At 32.7% G+C, this 20940-nt stretch overlaps 2 protein-coding genes across 3 annotated transcripts in view; one reads left to right on the plus strand and one right to left on the minus strand.

Annotated features, from left to right (window-relative positions):
- Positions 1–42: 42 nt before the first annotated feature.
- On the minus strand, positions 43–16253 carry LOC140447317 (ribonuclease H2 subunit B). The gene is made up of 4 exons (XM_072539911.1): positions 16067–16253; positions 15429–15659; positions 12489–12628; positions 43–6428 (listed from the first exon to the last, which is right to left on the minus strand). Exons 1-4 carry the CDS (start codon positions 16149–16151, stop codon positions 5949–5951), a joined length of 936 nt encoding a protein of 311 aa, XP_072396012.1. The 5' UTR covers positions 16152–16253; the 3' UTR covers positions 43–5948.
- Positions 16254–17787: 1534 nt separating this feature from the next.
- Positions 17788–20940, plus strand: part of Best1 (bestrophin 1) — a 91725-nt gene continuing 88572 nt past the window's right edge. For both annotated transcript variants that reach the window (XM_072539912.1, XM_072539913.1), the window contains exon 1: positions 17788–18075. In XM_072539912.1, coding sequence (XP_072396013.1) covers positions 18005–18075 — 71 coding nt within the window. In that variant the 5' untranslated portion in view covers positions 17788–18004. The remainder of the gene's footprint in view (positions 18076–20940) is intronic.

A 20940-nucleotide genomic window follows, 5' to 3' on the forward strand; every position in this document is an offset into this window, starting at 1 on the left:
GAAAAAAGAACACTTTACATAGAAATAAAAGCCATTTTGAGTATGTCCTGTATATTTTCAATACATATATCACATACACAGTAATCGACGAAATGCAACAATGATTTATTGTACTAATAATCTAATTAAACTTGTCTATAAAATATCCTACGGTCATTAATATCGGATATTACACGATCTAGAATGAAGTAATGTTATTCTACACTTACCAAGTTTGATTTCAATTATTTCTCATGTATTAGTCGTAATAGTTCGTATCGTAACTAATTGTGTACTCTAAATAAATGCCGAGCTTAAAACCCTTTTGCCTGCGGATGGAGTCCAGTGAGTCGAGGTTGCGCGTCTCGCAACCAATCATCAGCAAACTGATCATAATTGGCATAATATGAACGAAAAGTTAATATAAAAAAAATCTAAACATTTGTTATCGATGCTAGAAAGACGAGATAACTAAGCAAGAAACAACTTGTTAACACCTCAATAAGTTTAACATAACAATGTACAATATGAATGACAATCGTTGATTTTACTGTATTTTCTTTAAAAGAATTTCGTATATCATTGGAAAAATATATATTATTTAGAAAAGATAAATTTGTTACTAAAACAGATATTCATCTGAGGTATTTGAGAGTCCGTTTGGTAAAATGTAAATGATCTTAAACTCAACATTCACTCTGTTACTATTGTCATGCCAGTAGCGCACCTAGAATTAGCCTCTGAGGGGGGTTTTGGTTGGTCAACAAATTTTTTTTTATGATGTTACCTCCATTTTGAGTCCTTAAAATGTGTGAGTAACAGTGTCGGAATAGGGTCCTGGTGGGGTTTTAACCCCCCCACTCCCCTGGATGCGCCACTGTGTCATGCTGCTTCTAACTGTTAGTTAGTGTTTGCTATCTGTTATTTTTGGTTATCTGTTATCTCTAGGGATAATTGTAATTGTTATTTAAATAGAGATTTTTATGAAAATGTCCCCATTTCGATACATCATTTTTGTTTTGTTTATTTTTAAAACTATTTATATACATATTATAATATACCCTTTAAATATATATATTCAAACTTGGGTAGTGTAGAATGATGAATAGTTTCGACGATTTCTTAGAACAACCACTATAGTACACGCTAAATAGTTCAGTCGAGTGAGATGAACAACGTAGGAACATTTCTAATTGATCAATGAGATAACTTTATGTGCACAGATTATTCTAAATAGTATAAAATAAAGGCATACTAAATTTTAGCATACTTAATGTTTTTTCTTGATTACTAAATACATTTTTGAGGTTAAAAGTACAAGACATTTTTAAATGTTACAACTAATTGGAGCCATTTTCATCTTTTCAACGTTTTATACTGAATTCGGAGGTTCTACAATGCAAGTCTACTATTCTAACAGTAATACTACAAAAGAAACAAAGATCCTTAATCAAATCGGAACATAAAGTCAATAAACTGCAGAAAATACAAGTATCAATATAGGAAAGATTTCAGAAAAAATAAATACAGTCGTTTTATCAAGAAGTTAAAAAAAGTGAAAGGGGATACCAATTCCAACATAAAAAACGAGGAACACTCACGAGTGAAAAAGAATCAGTGATAGGTATATGTAAGAGACATTTTAGTGAACTACTGAATGGGCAATATGAAAATTTCCTATTAGAGGATGATGACATAATCGAACTGTCCAGTGAAGGAGAGATTTCGAAATACAAATGTGGAAATTACAGATGTTGTTCTGTTGGGTACTTGTTACCTGGTAGCCAGGATGCTAAGTGGATTATAACCTGAAACGCAATCTAAGAAATATTCTCAATTTCCTGAACCGATTTAATTGTGTTTTCGAAAGAAACTTGTTTACTCAAATTAATTTAAACCAGTGGAAATATTTATTTTTTGTTACTTGCATAAAAGTTTACTGTTTATGTATATTTATATTGAATATTGTAACATCTTCTGTAAACTGTGTATGTGTCAATGACCCCAGGTAGTCGTGATACATTAATTGCAAATAAAAAAAAAATATGAATACAAAATAGCTGGACTACTAGATTTCAGTAACAATCTGTGCACATTTGCCACAAGTTTAACAAAGGAATTTCATGAAATATAAATAAATAAAACGGAATTGTATATACAAGTTTAATAATAGACGAAATGGATGTCCAACATTCAGTTATTAATATAAAACAAAACAATTTTAAATACTAACACAGTTTGCCGGTAGCAAGTTATAACTGTACAATATTTTCCATAAATACATGAGGGTTGTTGATGCTTATTTAAAGTAAAGTGATTTTAAATTTACATGTATAGCTGGAAACATACATGTCAGTCACAGCGCGGTGACACTGGTACCAGTAAAATTGTAGGAATGCTCATGCAACACTAGCGCCGTTTCAATAGGTTGTGGTCAACCATCATACCTTTGAACTGGTGCAGGTAAGTTGGCGAGAGTTCAACTTGCTGATGAATAAGTCACGAATATTTAAAAAAAAGTAAGGCAGCAGTATCGAGAGTCCCTTATGCTGGGTTTACATTAGCATGGATTTTATATTAGCTGCGCAATACTTGCTCCTAAGGCACAATTTACACAACCGTTGAAACTAAAGACATTTAGCATATGAATTTCATGATGACGAATATAGTCTAAACCCGTTTTGTGGCAGTGTACAGATTTATGTTAAAAAGTCAGAATTGCGCAATAAAATTTGAAGAAAAAAAGGATGTCGACCAAAATTATAAAAATTGGTGTATATCAAATACTTGTTTGGATTTGAAGGAGAGATAAGCAGATTAACACCCCTGGAATCAATGTTCTTTGTATGCGGCTATAAAAAAATGGATTGAAGGAAATGGAAGTAAATTTTTCTTGGAAGATAAAGACTGATCGGAAATGACAGTTTCTATGTCCATCTCTTTAAATATTGACTCAGTTCATGACATGATTTTGTCATATCGTCCAGTTTAATGAGAAAATCTTTCATAGGTATCCAAAATTATGAACTTTTCAGGAGAATAAAAAACTGTTTTTCCTAAATGTTGTTACAGCGACTTATTGAGGTTTTCTCGTTAGGGTGATGATATATAGTTCACATCGACATGAGATACATTTCTGAAAAATGGATTCCCAAATGTCCGAATGTTGACCAATTGGTCGGTTTGAAAAATATGCAAATTTCTTAGTCGTGTTGAATGAATTAAACTTTGATAAATTTCTACAGCCCAGAAACAGAGGAACAATCGAGGAAATGGTTCTCTAAGACCTAAGTAATTTAGTGTCCAAAAATTTACTGGAAAAGTTCATGCTTCGGTTTTTTTGGGATTACCATTACTTTTTTGGATTATTTGGGATAACGATTGATTTTATCGATACGGGTTGAACAAAAAATTACTATTAGACGTTACTGACCACTCTAAGATAAAAAAATACACAGAACTATGCACGCTGAAAGGTATTTTGAGTTGCACGTAAATCATATGTTATCATTCAAAGCATTCGTGACTTAAGATTCTAATTACTTGGACACATCTGGCTCTGTTCGACTATTATATCTTTCATAAACTGAAAAAATGTCTAAAAGGTCGTAAAATTTCTTCCAAGAACTTGTAGGCTTGCACAGTTGATTTGTGACAGCTTACTCACCTTGTGTCACCACGCCTTAAATTAAAAAACCTACTTTTCAGTTGTTGACATTCGCCAGTAACTGTCATACTGAAAGACTCAGTTTGCAAGTAATTGACATGCAAGCTTGCATGGAAAAATGTCGAAAAATATACGAAAATCGTCAGAAAACTGAATGTTGGAAGTTTTAAAAATGTTTCGATGATTATTGGGAGTCTTTTTTCATTTTATTTATTTAAAAAACTAAAATACAAAATTAAATTAAAAAACTTATACGACTGTGTAGAAGATCTGCAATTTAAACATTTTTTTAATATAATAACAATGTTAGCTTTACAAAGAAAAGTAACTGACACATTTCACTCCACGGTTTTCAGTAAGTACTTGGCAAATTTATGTTTTTGTCCATTCCGATATTCTTCGTGGCTTTATTTTGTTGATGGGATTTCTCCGCTAGAGATTTCTGCTCATTTGTCTTTTGAAGATAAGATTCTATTGGACACTTGAACACCAAAGATTGTAAGTTGCTCCTCATTAGTTGGATAGCAATTCAGAAAGACTTCTTCTCTTTTGCACTTCTATCTAGTTTATATTGGCAGTAACGTATATTGATGGATATTTTTCTGCCAAACGATTATATCTAGAATCAAATAAGTCCTGTCTTACAATTGGTGGGATCACAACTATGTAATCTTGTTGGAAAGTGGAGGTGATACGAAATATAAAGACATACATGAAGAAAAGATGATCACATCTGATCAATGATTACATAAAATAAATTATACACTACGCTTCGTTTCTGTGTGATGTTTCAAAGACATTTCGCGCCATTTTTGTTCGATACTACTGAAACTATATCAACTTCCCCAGCAACTAACATCTCTGGAGCTAGCGGTGGATTGTCAAACTCTACACATGAGTTTCTTTAAAGCAAACGATTCAAACAAATAGAAATAGAGTATATAAATGATAGATCCAAATATCTAGTACCAAAATATGTTACCAGTTAGAGACACATGTCCATCTGGAAACGAAAAGAAACACAGCCAATTTGTAACTTCAAAACTCTACTAAATTTTTATTTTCTTCACACGTCATACAACAAACTCAAAATATTTTATTATTGCTACACCTTTTCAATATTTTCATTCGATATAATATGTACAGCACAAAATTTAAAAAAAAATGGGAAAACTCAGCTACTGTACTATGTATTAAAGGTTTTTACATTGTTACTTATTCGCGTTAACAAGGCAAGGTTATTGGCGGATAATAAAGATATTGTGTAATAAATAACTGCCTTGATAATAAAGAAAATCATTGTCTCTATAAGAGTCACTTATCCCAACGACTGCGCCAACTTGGGTACCGATTCGATGAAAAAAATTCCCTTTTTATGTAATGTAATGAATCATGAATCAATGAATGAATTTTCAGTCGGCAAGTTAACGTTCTACCTACTGAAAATCGAGCTAAGGAGAAGGAACAAGTTTTTTTATAAAAGAAAAAAAAAACTTAACTTTCAGATCGAAAAAGTAAATGCATTGCAAATTTATCTAACGAAACAGGGTATGTTACCAGTAGGAACAGTTAGAATAAACAGAGTTCCAAACAGTAATATGCCAAATTAAAAAAGAACAGCCGATGATCTATGGTAGAGAAAGTCGCCACAATTGATGGTACAAAAATATCTGTTGTTACATGGTATGACAACAAATTAATAAACATATGCTGGGAGTACGCCAACAGTTGAAGTTCAACAGCTTTCGAAAAAGGATAAGACACATAATAATGGTTCCATGTCTAAAAGCTGTAATGATCTACAAGTATATGGGGGAAGTAGATCTCCTGGATTCAATGTTGGGATATTATAGGATCAAACTCAGATCTAAAAAATGGTACATGTATATATTTTTTCCATATTATTTGATGACTGTCAATGCATGAATTCTTTGGAGAAGTGACAATGAGTATAATAATTTATCTCTGGCCTTCCCATATTTTCTTTTAATGTTTGCCGGCAACCAGAGTTTTAACTGAAATATACCATTTAACATCAGAAATTTTTACTCATTGTAAGCTTTTTTAAACTGCGTTTTACAGCCAACCACTAGGATTTCCCCTTTTAATTTTTAAAGATTTACTTTAAATTATTTAACAATCATATTTTAGAGAAAAGTTTTAAGAGAAAAAAATTTACACAGAATTGCCATTATAAAGTGGCTTTAGTACAACTTGTAGTTGAGTTTTTCCCAAAAACGAAAGTGCAGATCTTCCACACGAGTATTAAATTGACCTAAGAATAGTACTGGCGAAAAAATTATTAGGCTTTCTTAAAAAACGAGCTTATAGTTTTACTACCGCTAGCGGCTTTGGCCCTAGCTTTCTCTTTCGAAGACACCTTATTATCGGGTTTACTTAAATCTAAAATATTCGAAGTGCTAGACTTGATCTCCTCCTCGACTTTGACCTTCTTGGGCTCGTTGGTGCCTACCAAAGGAAGGCTTTTCCTCTTGAGATTCTGGCTCTGCTGACTTTCTTCCGGTAAATTCAGATATCTTAGGAGTTTCTGGCTAAGGTCGTCCATCAGGTATTCGGAGACGATTCCGTGGGCGTATCGCAAGTAGGCTTCGTTGTCTGTGGGCTCGCCTCTGGTAACTTTGACGTAGGTGGCTGAAATCGCGCCACCTGATACGTTTATATTTTTCTGTTTAAGTATCTCTGCTACTCGTTCGGTTTTCTTTTTGAGCCAGATTAATGTCTTTTCTTCATTATATTTGAAAGCATTGAGTTCTTCATCACCCTAAAACAAAATCATTAATAGAATTAACTAAAAATGAGGAACAAGATAAAATATATACAAGATGTGGAGTTGTCTGTCTCCAACCGGACGCGTCCCCAGATGGCGGATAGGGGAACGTCCTAACCGGTTCTAGAACCGGTGTGTAAGGACGAAATAAAATAACCCCAGCGAACCAAAACAGACTAAAGCCGAGTTGACATTGGTAGTGAATCTCGAGCCACATTCGTGGTACACGAATCTTAATAACTTCACGACCGTGGTTAAGTCTCGTTCGTGAAGAAAGTTCACGTGGCAAATATGCAGTGCTTGATTTTTCTTATTAACTACAAAACGATATTCAGACTGTCACCAAATACCTAATAATAGATAGGAAAGGAAACTCAATATTTATTATAAATAGACATTGTACAACAATAATTTGAAGTGGATATTGACCTCGACCTTACACTGCTCACGACTGACTACACGGTCCACAAATCGAACAAGTTTGATCTTCTCACGGTAGTTATTATTTCGAGTCGTGAAGAGAATTTAATCTTCGTATTTCACCAATGTAACGTTCATGAGGACAAGAGCAAAAATTGGCAACGAACTCACTGAAAGTGTGCAGATCAAAAGAAGTGTCCGTCAGGGGTATATATGTATATTATCACCACTCCTATTCAAAAATCCTATTCAATTTCCGAAGAAATATTTAACAAATGTATGGAAAATGCAAATAAGGGAATAACAAAAAAAAAGCGGCGAGTTAACGAACAATATAAGATATGCCGACGACACGGTGATCCTTGCCAGTGCCATAGACGAATTACTGCAGGTAATGGAAAGAGTTTATTCAGTTAGTGAGGAATACGGCCTGAGCCTCAACTTCAAGAAGACAAAGTGGATGCTGATAAGCAGGAAGCAGCAGCCTGCTCGACAGTTACGGATAAGTAACATACTAATTGACCATGTAGAATCTTATGTGTACCTTGGCACAATGGGAACAGGCGAGCATAGAACGAGCTAGAGCAGCATTTAGCAATATGAAATAGCTTCTCATAAGCAGGGATTTGTCTTTTCCCCTAAAACTACGTCTAGTTAAATGCTACATTTTTCCGATCTTACTGTATGGTGTGGAGGCCTGGACGCTGACGGAGACGCTCACGAGAAAACTAGAAGCATTCGAAATGTGGGTGTACCGACGCATTCTTCGTATATCCTGGACCGAACATGTCACCAACATAGAGGTAATCCAAAGAATCGGAAAGGAGAAAGAAATCGTGAATACAATTAAACAAAGAAAGCTTGAATATCTAGGCCACATATTGAGACACGATAAGTACCGTCTACTGCAATTGATTGTCCAGGGAAAAATAGACAGTAAGCGAGGGCCAGGCAGGAGAAGACACTCGTGGCTCCAAAATCTGAGGAAGTGGTTCGGGCTCACATCGGTCGAACTATTCAGAAGCGCCGCAAACAAGATCAGAATTGCCATGTTAATAGCCAACGTTCGCAACGGATAGGGCACTTGAAGAAGAAGAAGAACGTTCATGATTCACTACCCATGTCAACGGGGCTTAAGGTATGACAAACTTAACAAAAGAGTCACTGGCCCTCCAGGTTAGAAGTTGGGCCATAGACCAACAACCTCTTCTTGTAAAAAGTCATATGTTATATAACCGCAGGAACAATTAGCTGGACAGCCCTTATGGCGACGACTCTGCAAACGAAAAATGGAATTGAGATTAGGAACATGGAATAACCGAACCCGATGGACGGAAACCGGCACTCTTGAAAAGAGAACCCATTCCATATAGCTGGAATGAAAGTCAACACATAGATGGAGTGGGATTTATTGTAAATTAAAGAACAAAAGGCCTGATTATTGACTTTAAAGCTTACTGTCAAAGAATGTGCTATTTACCCTTAAAAGAGAAATTCTTCAATTACAGTTTGATCTATGCACATTTTCCATCAGTTCTGAGGACGTCCCAGAAATGACACTAAGATTGTGTTAGGTGACATCAATGCAAGAATAGGACGAGAGCGAGTGTTCATTTCCATTATAGAAAGGCATAGCCATACGTCAGTACTGGTAATGGATTACGGCCAATAAAGTTGCAGCAAAATAATCAAACTTAAAAACAAACATGAGTTCTCCGTATTTCATAAACCAACCCTTATTGACACAATTCATCATCCCATCCTACACAACATACCAATTCATGTTACATAGATTAATAGAAATTCCTAGGTCACTGTACCCAATACTTTCTGCTTGATTACACATACAGGCAAGATATCAACAAAAATAGCTAAACACATAAAAAAGAAAGGAATAACACTGGCTTTCAGAACAAACAACAACTTTTTAATTAGTAATAACAAATTTTTGATTAGTTGCCATCTAGAACCCATCCAGAAATTGTCCGAGGATCAGCAACAACCCCTATTGGGAATCTTACGTCATCTGTTGAATACTTGAACATCACACCATATTTTCAACAAAAATGTAACAAAAAAATAAATTTTGTAACTTTTTAAGGGTTATTACCCAGATATTTAGTGGCTTGACTCATGTATACCTGGTAATAATACACTGATGATGGACTTATTAGTCCTAAAACGTTCTGTGATGTAGTTTGAAAGGTAATATGTAGATTACTAGCTTTGGTACATCCCCAGAGTTGGCACCCATATACCCATACTGGCCTCAGTACTTGCTTGTAAATGGATAATTTATTATGAATGGATAATGTTGAATTTTTTCCAATCAGCCAATACAATTTCTTATATCTAATATCAAGCTCCCCTCTTTTCTCTTTGCCATGGACTTTCCAGCGCAGCGTCGCGTCTAGGGTGATGTCCAGGTATTTTGCTGATGTTGCATAAGGAACTTGGATATCATTTATTCTAAGTGGGAAATTTTCTATTTTTTTATTTATAAAGTTAATGTGTGCAGATTTATTTCATTTAATTTTATTCGCCATTTCCTGGTCCAGTTATGTATTTTATTTACTGATAGTTGCAACTTATCAGTCGCTTCTTCACTAGTGTCTCCTATTGCTAGTATGGCTGTATCATCCGCGAGGGTGGCAATAGTGTTTTGTTCTAGCTCTGGAATGTCACATGTATACAATAGGTACAGGACCGGACCTAAGACACTCCCTACACTTCTTCTTGTTTTACTCTGAAATATCTATTCGCAATGTATGATTTTAAGATTTCTGAATACTGTTTAGGCATGAACGTTCTTAGTTTATAGTTTAAACCCTTATGCCAGACTTTATCAAACGCCTGTGCCAAGAAGATTGTAGAGCAGACTTTCTTTTCTTCTAATGTTTTTTCTATTATTCTTTGAACTTGATCTATAGTGGAATGTTGATTTCTGAAACCAAATTGATGATTTGGTATAAGATTTTTTCTTTCTATTATTGGTTATAATCTTTTCAATAGAAGTTTTTCAAATAGTTTTGACATCACCGGAAGGAGTGATATTGGTCGATAGGATGTCACTTCATTAGGAGGTTTACCTGGTTTGGCGATCATAATGACTTCGGCTACTTTCCAGAATTAGGGAACATATCTCAATCTAAAAGCAGCATTTATTAGGTGTGTCAGCTTAACTATGGCTTTTCTTGGTAGATTTTTTAATAGTTCCCCTGTTATGAGATCATATCCTGGAGCTTTCTTAGGATTTATATTCTCTTTTATCTCTGTTGATACTTCTCTAAACGATGTTAACGTTATTCTTTCTTCGGTTTGGAACGGTTCTTCCCATCTCAGTTCTTCACCATCATTGTCGTTGGGTTTGAACGTGCTTTCTAAATGATCTGCAAATCGTACTGCTTTCTGTTCGTTACTTCTAGCCCAGTTGCCGTTTTCCAACTTGATAGGAGGAGAATAAATAATTGGTCCCTTCATTCTTTTTGTTGCCTTCCATAACGAATAATCTGTGTTCTGGTCAGCTGTTAAATTGCTTAAAAAAGAATTAATTGTTGAATTTTTTATATTCTGTATCTCCCTTTTTAGTTTTTGTGTAGCATTATTTAGATTAGTTTTGTCTCGTGGAGCTCTGTATTGCCGCCATTTTTTTTTCTTAACTTCCTTTTTTCTACTATGAGTTCTCTGATTTCTTTTGGTTAGTTATTCCCTTTTGTTCTAGAAGTTATTGTAGAAGTATTTTCCCAAGCTGCCTGTCGGATATTTTTTATAAAAACTTCTAATTCGTCATCAAGTTGCCTCGTGTTTCTCAATGGCACAGCAAAATTAATTTTGTGTTCAAGGTTATTTTAAAGCTCTCCCAGTCAGTTTTTTTATTAGTCAATATTAGATTGAACTCTTTTTTAATAGTTAAAATTATCGGTGAGTGATCAGAGTTCATGTCCCAGTCGTCATTGATATCCAGATAGTTAGCTAAGATATTTTCGTAAATAAAGAAAACTATCAGGTCTGGAATTTTGTTCCTATCGGCAGGCCAGTATGTTGGTCTGCCAGTGGAGATTACTTCACCCTTTTGTTCCTTAACAGCTGACAATAGTTCTTTTCCTTTAGTTGTAGTTCTAGAGCCCCAGTGGGTATTCTTTGCATTAAAGTCGCCACCGATGATGTATCTTTTTCCTAAAGTGTTCATAAACTCTTTATATTGTTCTCTTTTATTGGAGTGTCTACGATAACAATATATTGAACTTATATTTACGGTATGTGTTTTCATCTTCACACAGACTGTTGTAGCTTGTATGTACTCAGTTGCATATTTTAATTCCTCATAATGCAAGATGTTATCTTTAATTATGATAGCGCTTCCTCCTTTAGCTGCATTATCTGGGTGTACAGTAGAATATACTCTATACTCCCTAAAGTAGAGCGATCATCTATAATATTGCTGGATAATGCATCCTATCACTCAAAAGTACATAGAAGAGAAATTTCCTTCAAGCAGTTGGACTAAAGGCGTGGTTAACAGAAAAAAATTGTACACTAGAGGTGCTAGAGGTTAAAAATTGAATAAAGTAATTTTATTATTTATTTATTATTTATGATTAAAACAAAATACGTCACATTGAAATAATTCAATAAATTATTATGTTTGCTCCTAACGCCACCCGCTAACGTATTAACAAAGTTACGTTGTATATTTCGTATGCATTGTTTCCAAGCATACGTTGTTTAACCGGAAAAGTTGTTGACGAGGTTATATCATTACACAAAATTGCATTCAAAATTTTATGAAATGACATAACCTCGTCAACGACTTTGGCGGTTATACTATTTTTTTGACATCAATGTGCAAACGCAAACATCAACAGAAATATTAATAAATAAAACTGATTAAATTATGAGAATATACGGCGACGAATGCACCGAAATACACTGGCATGGGGATTTATAATTTATATTCACGTTATACCAATTCGTCTAGGCAGAAATTCCTTCGTGAAAACGATTTTCTAATATTCCATACTAGAGTAAAATGAAAAATAAAACAGACAGTTAAGGTTTGGTTTCATTACAGCGTATCACCATTCGCTGATATGCATATTTCTGGCTCTTGGCTCAGAGCAAACTCATGGTAAGCTCTAACGAAATAAAAAACCTTTTCCATCCATAAAAGTAAATATTTAAAATATTTATATTCCCTTTAGTAGATGAAGCTCTAGCGCCGGTCGATAAATATTTTAAATATTTACTTTTATGGATGGAAAAGGTATTATTTCATTAGAGCTTACCATAAGTTCACTCTGAGTAAACCAAGAGGCAGAAATATGCATATCAGCGAAGGATGGTATGCTGTAACGAAATCAAACCCTAACTTTATTTTATTTTTATTTGATTAAATTATGTTTAAGTTTATTTAGTATTTAATTTGTTTAATTTTTAATTGATTTAGTAATCTTAATTAGTAATTAGTACATTATAGTATAGTAAACTAATCACTCATCACTGATCATCGCTTAATTACAAACCAGATTTCTAACGTGGTTTTGATTATACTAGCAAATACATATAGTCACTACAGAAGGTGGAGAGACTGTTGTAACATTTATAACTAACCAGTGAAGTCAATATTGGACTTACCTTTTTATCTGCAATCAAATTTAAGTATTTGAGTCCACTTGACTTCAGTAGCCTCTCAGTCTCAGGAAATTCTTCATCTCTTAGCAGCTGATCCAAAGGTTTTGCTTGGACAGTACAATACCTTTTAAGATATGGAAGAACTGGAAAAACAAATACAAAATATCAACATTCTTTAAGTTGTCAATTATTTGTTATGTCATATGTTATAATTGACCTCTTGTTCATACCAGGCAATTTTAGTGGCGACATTTATCTCGATATGCTGGAACACACCATCGAACCTTTAATTGTGCATGAATTAGAGAACCAAAGGGGCGATCAAGGCAACCTAGCTCTAGACGAAGATTTGCTGCACTTCCAACAAGATGGACTATGTTCTCACTACGCAGCTCCAGTTGGCACTGGTTGGATACTAATTATCCGAACAAATGGATTGGAAGGAGAGGTCCTATTGAGTAGCCACCGAGGCCACCAGACTTACCGCCACCTGACTTTTTCTATGGGGTTACCTCAAGTTAGTTGTTTATAAAACTCAACCTGTGTCACTTAAGGAATTGCGAGGAAGAATTACGCAAACATGTCGCGCTATTACTAGAACAACATTTGACAAAGTTCGTACAGAATTTGAAAATAGGCTGTATTATTGTTTACAAAACAACGGAACCCACTTTGAACACTTACTTAATTGACATTTTTAACAAATTTGTACTTCAACAAAAACCTCATTAAATTTTATATTTAAGCCAAAGTTTCACAATTATTGCTTCACGTTTATAGTTTTTGGTCTTTTTATAGTTTTTTTTATCGTTTTTCTGTCATCATTTAATAAAATATGGGTGTTTCTATAAGTTTCTTTCTTGAAAAAAACATATTACTTTTGGGCTTTTGAATAATGCCCTGAAGAAATAAAATTCCTAACAACAATTTTATTTCAGAAGCGTTAGTAGAAATCTAGTCTCTGTCTCTAGCCCTTCTTTTCATGTGTCCTTGGTCAGTTTTTTCCCGAATTTTATTTTGTGCATACTTATTAGTTTCTGTTGCAATAATTGTTGCAAATTCGTCATCAATAAAATACTCATAAAATTCTATTGGTGCTGTGGCTAACATAAGATTGTGGTGTACCTCCACATTTTCATTAAATAGAAACCTTTCCCTTTCATTTCCAGTCTCAGTCCATGAATCATTTTGCGTGATATGAGGAATCAACTCTTGCTCATCTTCAGATGATTTATCTTCTGAGCTAGTAACTGTAGTCCTTCTACATTGATGTAGCTCTTCAATCAACCCTTCTCTACTAGGGCTCGGGACTGAATGTGCAGTGTCTTCTAATTCAACATCATCTTCTGAGTCAGAAAAAATATAGTCTGCATCTCCTTCTACATCGCTAGCTTCAGCCATTTGCTGTAACAGTTCTATGTCCCTGTCATCATCATAACGAAATCCTCGTTTCATTTTTATGATTATAAAGTCCAATTTATCAGAAATAGAACACTTATAAAAAAGTTTTTATAATTACCTACACAAATAAATTTATATCACTAATTGAATTTGTGACCTTTTAGAAAAATAATATAATCACTTTTTAAAAACAGTAAGAAACACATATTTATTTCAGTAACCAAATAGCTCAACATAAAATTAAAAAAGGTCTCAAAATCCTCTGAAAGCAATTGATATGCACTTGAATAATATCAAGATAAGGCATGTTTCAAAACTGAACAAATCTTTTATAAAACCAACATTTAGTATGTACCCTAGTGCAGATTCCCCGCATGCACCTGTGTTCAGTCACTTTACAGAAAACTACTCCATATCTTTGAAACTGTTTTAAATAAAATAAATGTAACGATATTTTTAGGTCCAGGGCAGTCAGAGCTATCTATTAGTGAAATTTTTAACTCTATAAGTTGCGTAATATAGGTGCTATAAAATAAAAACGGAATTTGTCAGTCAGCCCACTATGGTATACACTTCAAGCCGACGATTTAAGTCATCCAGCCTACTTGAAGGGTTAAAGAGTCATTTGAAACTTTTTCAGTTGCACCTGAATACCACCTCTTCATGTAAAATTAGGATTAATGAAACAATTCACAAAAAAGCTCTTAATAAACATCGTGCATGTTATCAACATATTTGATCTAAAGTTCCTAATTTATCTGCAGCTAAAGTTGAAGAAGGTGTTTTTGTAGGTCCTGACACTAGGAATCTAAAGAAAGATGACAATTTTGAGATAACTATGACACTTACAGAAAAAGAAGTATGAGTTAGTCTTCAACAAGTTGTCTACAATTTTTTAGGAAATCATCTAGATGCAGAAGACAAAATAATTATATCAACAATACTAATTTTTTTTTAAAAACTAGGCTGCTTGATGAGCCTAAAATAACACTTTCTGATTTTACATTTAAATTATTTCCCAGAAAATGTATCTGATTGAATGTATGACACTCAAACAATCATTTGAAATAAAGCGAGATAGATTTTATAAAGAAAAATAAACCTAAATTTATACCCATAATTATTATTTACCCATATCCATTTGAAAGAGAACTACTTTACGAGACATACTTTATGGTGTTATGTATGCATATTATTTCAAGACAGAAAAAATTAACTGGTCTGCATAACCTCAAAAATGACAAAAATCTATATTTTGTTGTTAGGATATCTCAGAAACCAGAGCCAATTAAGCAATTTGGAGCTCAGATTTGTATTCAGAGCACTAAAAACTTTCAAATTGGTATATGCTGTTTCCTGGATCTCAGGCTTGTTGACCTGTGTAATTAAGAATAAAATAAAGGCATAACATATTATGTCCTTAACGTTTTTGGACGTATACACATTAGATAGTAATATTTAACTAATAATAATCTTTTGAACCACATTAAAATTGATGTCCCATACGCCATACATCAAAATATAAATGGTTGTAATATTTACCTAAAAATATAGGATCAATAGGTGTAGACAGGTGCATTTTGCCATCACTCTTGACTGTTTCATCAATAAACCAAGATCTTTTTCCTTCATTGTATGTTAAAACTTCTTGCACAGAATTATTAGCAGGAGAAAACAAAAATACTGCAGATTCTCCAGTGTTTGGATGTCTCAAGGTGACAATATCTGGTGTACCGCTGCCTGTATATTGGTCAGACAGTTCCAAAGCTTCACCTGAAATGCAGAAAAATATAAGATGATTTGGCAATAATGGAAAATGCAAAATATATAATTAAATACTGTTACATATGATAATGATATATGTACTATTAACAGCATATGTACTAATAGAGAATGTTATTAGTTTCATGGTAGTTTATTTTTATTTAATATGTATTTAGATCAAAATAGAAAAATATTCCAAAGTATAATACAAATAAAGACCTTGGGAAAGTTAATAAGCACAAATGTATAATTAGGTTGCAAAATAAAAACAATATTTCAAATGCTTTCATCCTTAGAAAACGCAAATCACTATCAATCATTTATACTCACATTTAAAAAGTTTGGATCGAATATTAAAGAAAAACAATAAAAGAAAAATGATTTCTAAAACAAAAAAGAAACTTAAAAAGACCTACCTTTTAATAGAAATATCCATGAATTGGCTGGCTGCTGTAGATTAGTTTTTATACATTTCTTGGGGGAAGACTTCACTCGCGGCATCTTAATTTAAAATTATTGCAAAAATTATAAAAACATATCAGACGCCAAACCCCATATGCCCGGTTAAAACCAATCGAATTTGTTGATAATTGTCGACAGCTGTCAAATTGCCTTTTTTCTTCCGTAGTTAGAGCCATATAGACTTAACTGTTATGTATGTAGCCAGGTATATATTTTGGAAGTGTCTACTAGTGCAATATACGAACCTATTTTAGTCCACCGCTCAAATGCTATAGGACAAAATTACAGAAATTACTGTAATTTTAATTGAAGATGTTAGATGTTACTGTGGATCAACAAAGTCATAGTACATTAACTGGGAAAATTCCTATTTCATATGAAAAGTAATTCAGTATACCATATTCGTGTTATACGTTATAATTTTCCTACGGATGCTCCATTCAAACAATCGTTAATTCTAGTTCCAAAAGAATTAGCGATCAACAAAGAAAAACAAAAAAATAGTAGCCATCTATGATGAGTACAATAGACACAAAAATGGAAAAATCATTATGAGTGAATAATGTAAAGGAATATAAAATCATAGTTTAAAATTAGATAATCAGAATAGAGTCAGAAAGAGATTAGCTTGTTGAAATTATGACACATATCACAACTATCATAAGTAATAAGTATTCTAATTGCTTTATATATTGATTATCTTATATATGCTATATATTTGTGAAGAATGTCATAATCTAAGGTTGAGCAAGGTAGGTTCTTTTCAATGTTAAGTAGTTAAGAAAAAGTAACAGAAATTTTATATAGAAATCGTTTTCAAAATAGCTTGAGGCTATGGCTTTTATTTTGGAAGTCGTTTGTTGTTACAACCCGTCGTACTGCAGCCAATTGGCTTATTAAATATATCTTCCGTTCCAATCGTGTAATCTTCTGACTCAGTTTTTAGTGTTAACGACAACTTACTAATAATAAACAAAAGTCCGCAAATAACTTGAAAATGTAAAGATAAATAAAACATTAATTAATTTGAAGCACAAAAAGTACAAAAGTACAAAATCGAGGAAAGGATTTTAAAACTGAAAACTTGATGCATAGGTCTCCTTCGTCTAAGGTCTATGAATTCAACGTTAATTTTTGTAAGTAGTTGAATATTTAATCATTTTTGGATACTAGTTTAATAACTGAAATATAGAAGGAGAACATATATACTTCTCATATTTTCTTAAATATTCTTTAAATAAATTTCTTCAGTAAATAAATATTCTTCGTTGTTGGTTGGTGCTACTACTAACGTAAATCTTCCAACCTTCAAGTTAGACAAGAAGAAAGCTAAGTCCAAGCAATGTGCGTAGACAAAGAGGGAATAATAAAACACATATTATAAGCAGGTGGTCAAAATACCAAAATAGCTCTTTGTCTTCTACAAAGGGATTTCGAACCGAAATTTCTATTAACTTTGGGTACGTATACTACCACTGCACTGAACAATTATTTATGCTACAATGGTATTACAGTTTTAGTATAAAAACTTTATTACGTTTTAAACTCATTTTCAAAAATTAACTCTTAAATTATACTAATGGTAATGTGTGTGGACTATCTGATTGGGGCTAAATAATCTCCAAATTGTTAGAAGAATTTGACCTATCACTCTTTCTTTGTCTAACAGCTCAGCTCACAACAGAAAACATAACCTAAAGTTTTTGGAAAATTAGTTTAACTACTATTGTTTCCTCAAATGACTCGTTTCCGACCTTCTAAGTGCTAAATTACAGCATATTCACAACATAAAATTGAGTATGTTGTCTAAAAGTGATAAGTTATGTTCTAGAAAGTAGTAAGTTAATAACTTTAATTTAGTTTGTGTGTTAATTTGTGAATTATCTGTGAAAATGACGGTAACGTACAATGCAGACGTCGCAACTGTGCACGGTTTGGGACCTTTTTTGAAATTATTAGGAAGGTAAGTGCTCAAAGATTTTTTGATATATTATGTAACACACTTTTGTCCACCTATTCTGATAAAATAAGTGTGAAATCATATTCAAAAAATCCTCAAAATAAACCAGAAACGACGTTGTTCCCTTTGTTTTTACTAATGTTTTTTGTATATAAATCATGGTATTTATTTTAATACTTTTTCACAACAAAAAGCAGTAGTTTGAGGAAGTAATGAGTAATATATACTTTCATACAAAGCATGCAAGGTCAACAGCAAGTACCATAAATTTAATCCAGTTAGGTAGAGAAAACTAGCCTTTCATTATTTCAATTATTGTTGATACCACAGACAATATTATTATATTGATACAGCACAATAGCACTGAAATTATCTCCACACTGAATTAAAAAGTACATATATTCAAAGCTGATGTCATGTATGTTGAACTTAAGAAATTATCTAATGTGGTGGGTGTGATGATCTTCCTGGCTGAATTTTCATTTGTTTATTTATTAAATTCACAAAATTATCTTTGAATGACATTAAATATATTTTTTATTTTTTAAACTTTGAAAAATTAAAGGCAAATATCGAGCACAATTTTAATAATCAAATCTTGCCCAAGTACTTTCGCTTTCTATAGCATCATCAGGGGCATTTCGTCAAATTTGGACTATCCAGCAAGCGTAGAATGTAATAAACATAAATTATGTATTTTTTATGGTAAATTATAGATTCCATTGTTAAATTATGGTGGTTATTAACACAACAATAAAAATTGATTTAAAGTTGTTACATTCATTCTTTCTGTGAATGAAAAGTAATTATAAAGATATTCAACACTTACACTAAACATATTTTAATAGGATCAATTATTTATTTATTTGAAACTTTACAAACACTATAAATTTATAGTAATTACATATAAAGTGCTAACTAAGAATATAAACCTACAACTAATAAAATAAATGAAAGAGAAGAAAAGAGTGCATGTGTTTTATTCAACCCCTTAAACCTAGTGCTGATGAGCATTTACTGGTGACATGTTTCTATAGGAATTTGTAAAAAAAAATCTAGGTTGGTTATCCTTAACCTACTCTTAGGTACTCTAAAGTAAATAAACTCAATTAAATCACAGTCTGTGTACTTCATACTGTTAACAATTAAGCGTATAAACATAATGGCGTGACTGTTTCTTCTAGTTGTAAGTGACTGCAACTGAATAACTGAAATGAACCATACAGGGTAATAAAACATTACTCTGTATGAGACCATATATGGATATTCCTGTTGTTTCCTTACATTTAGAAATCTTAAAAATTATTTCTAAACTTTTTCAATCATTTCTGAGTTAGAAAATGCAGTAGAAGACCATATGTTTCAAGCATATTCTATATGTGGTCTCACCAGGGCAATATAGAGTTTTATAATTGTGCTTATTCTGAAGTTATTGCTATTTCTAATAACAAAACCCAAGGCACAATAGGTTCTGTTAGTTATTCTCAAAAGTGTATTTTGAACTTCATGTTTGTTTGAAATGGAACTCCAAGATCCTTTGTAACACTCACTCTCTCCACTAGATCACCACTCCATATTAATATAATACTCTTCAATAACACTATTAAGTTTTCAAGTATATGAAACTACTGCACACTTTTTAACATTAAGACTCATTTTCGAATCATTGAACCATTGAGTAACTGACCTTACTTAGATCATCCTGCAATTTAACTGCATCTTTCTTATCAGAGATTGTTTTAAAAAGTTTAAATTATCTGCATACATTAAGCTGTTATAAGATTTAATACAGTGTGGTAAGTCATAATTAAATAAAATAATGGGCAATGGTCACAAGTTTTCTCCCCTGTGGAACTCCTGAGTATGACATATATTGGCGAGAAAAGCAATTGCTTACCTATTTTACTGTATTCTTCATATCTGACAAATAAGATTTTAGTAAATTAAAAAGCTTTTCTTGAGAAACCAAACTGTACCAGTTTATTGAAAAGAATGTCCAACTGCTCCCTTGCCTCAATAGCCATGATAATATGTTCAGAGAAAACTTTGAGAGAGAGCTTTGTTACTGTTGATATAACAGGATATAAACCATGCTGAAATTTGCTAATTTTACTCTTAACATGCTCATATATATGATCATAAAGGATGTCTTCAAAAATCTTAGCAATACTACTTAATAGGTTGCTAGGCCTACAGTTTTGATTGTCATTTCTTTTTTCTTTTTTATGTATTGGAGAAATTGTTGCCATTTTTAAAATATCTTGAAAACATTCCTGTTCAATTGACATATTAAACAAAAATGCTGAGTTTTAGCCAAGGTTTCTGCCAATGCTTTATAGATATAGAGTGGTATTTCATCAGGGCCTATAGATTTTTTGGATTTAAGTTTTTTAATACTATTTACAACATCCAATTTTGTGATATATATAAAGGTAAATAAACCCCACTCACTACTGTGAGAGTGACAATGTGTGCAGTCAGATGGGTCATGCACTATTGCAAAATATTTAACAAAGGCACTTACAATATCAAAAGGTGTATTAAAATTGGAGTTGTTTAATGTCACCTCTGTGGGAATTCCACTATTTTTATATTTTGACTTCAAGAAAGTTCAGAATTTGTTTGAGTCAGCAACTAGATCGTTTTCAAGTGAACATTTGTATAATTTATACTCATATTTGGCTTGATTTTTAATATCAGTTCTTAAAAGCTGAAGTTCTCTTTGGGATCCCTGAGGCTTTTTTCAAACACAAATGATAAAGACTATTTTTCTTTTTAATTTTATGGACCAAATCTTGAGAGAACCAGTTCAGAAACCTGGATAGAAACATAAATCGTAGACCACAGCATTATATTTCCTTATTAGTT

Source organism: Diabrotica undecimpunctata, chromosome 8 (assembly GCF_040954645.1).
Source record: "Diabrotica undecimpunctata isolate CICGRU chromosome 8, icDiaUnde3, whole genome shotgun sequence".
NCBI lineage: Eukaryota > Metazoa > Arthropoda > Insecta > Coleoptera > Chrysomelidae > Diabrotica > Diabrotica undecimpunctata.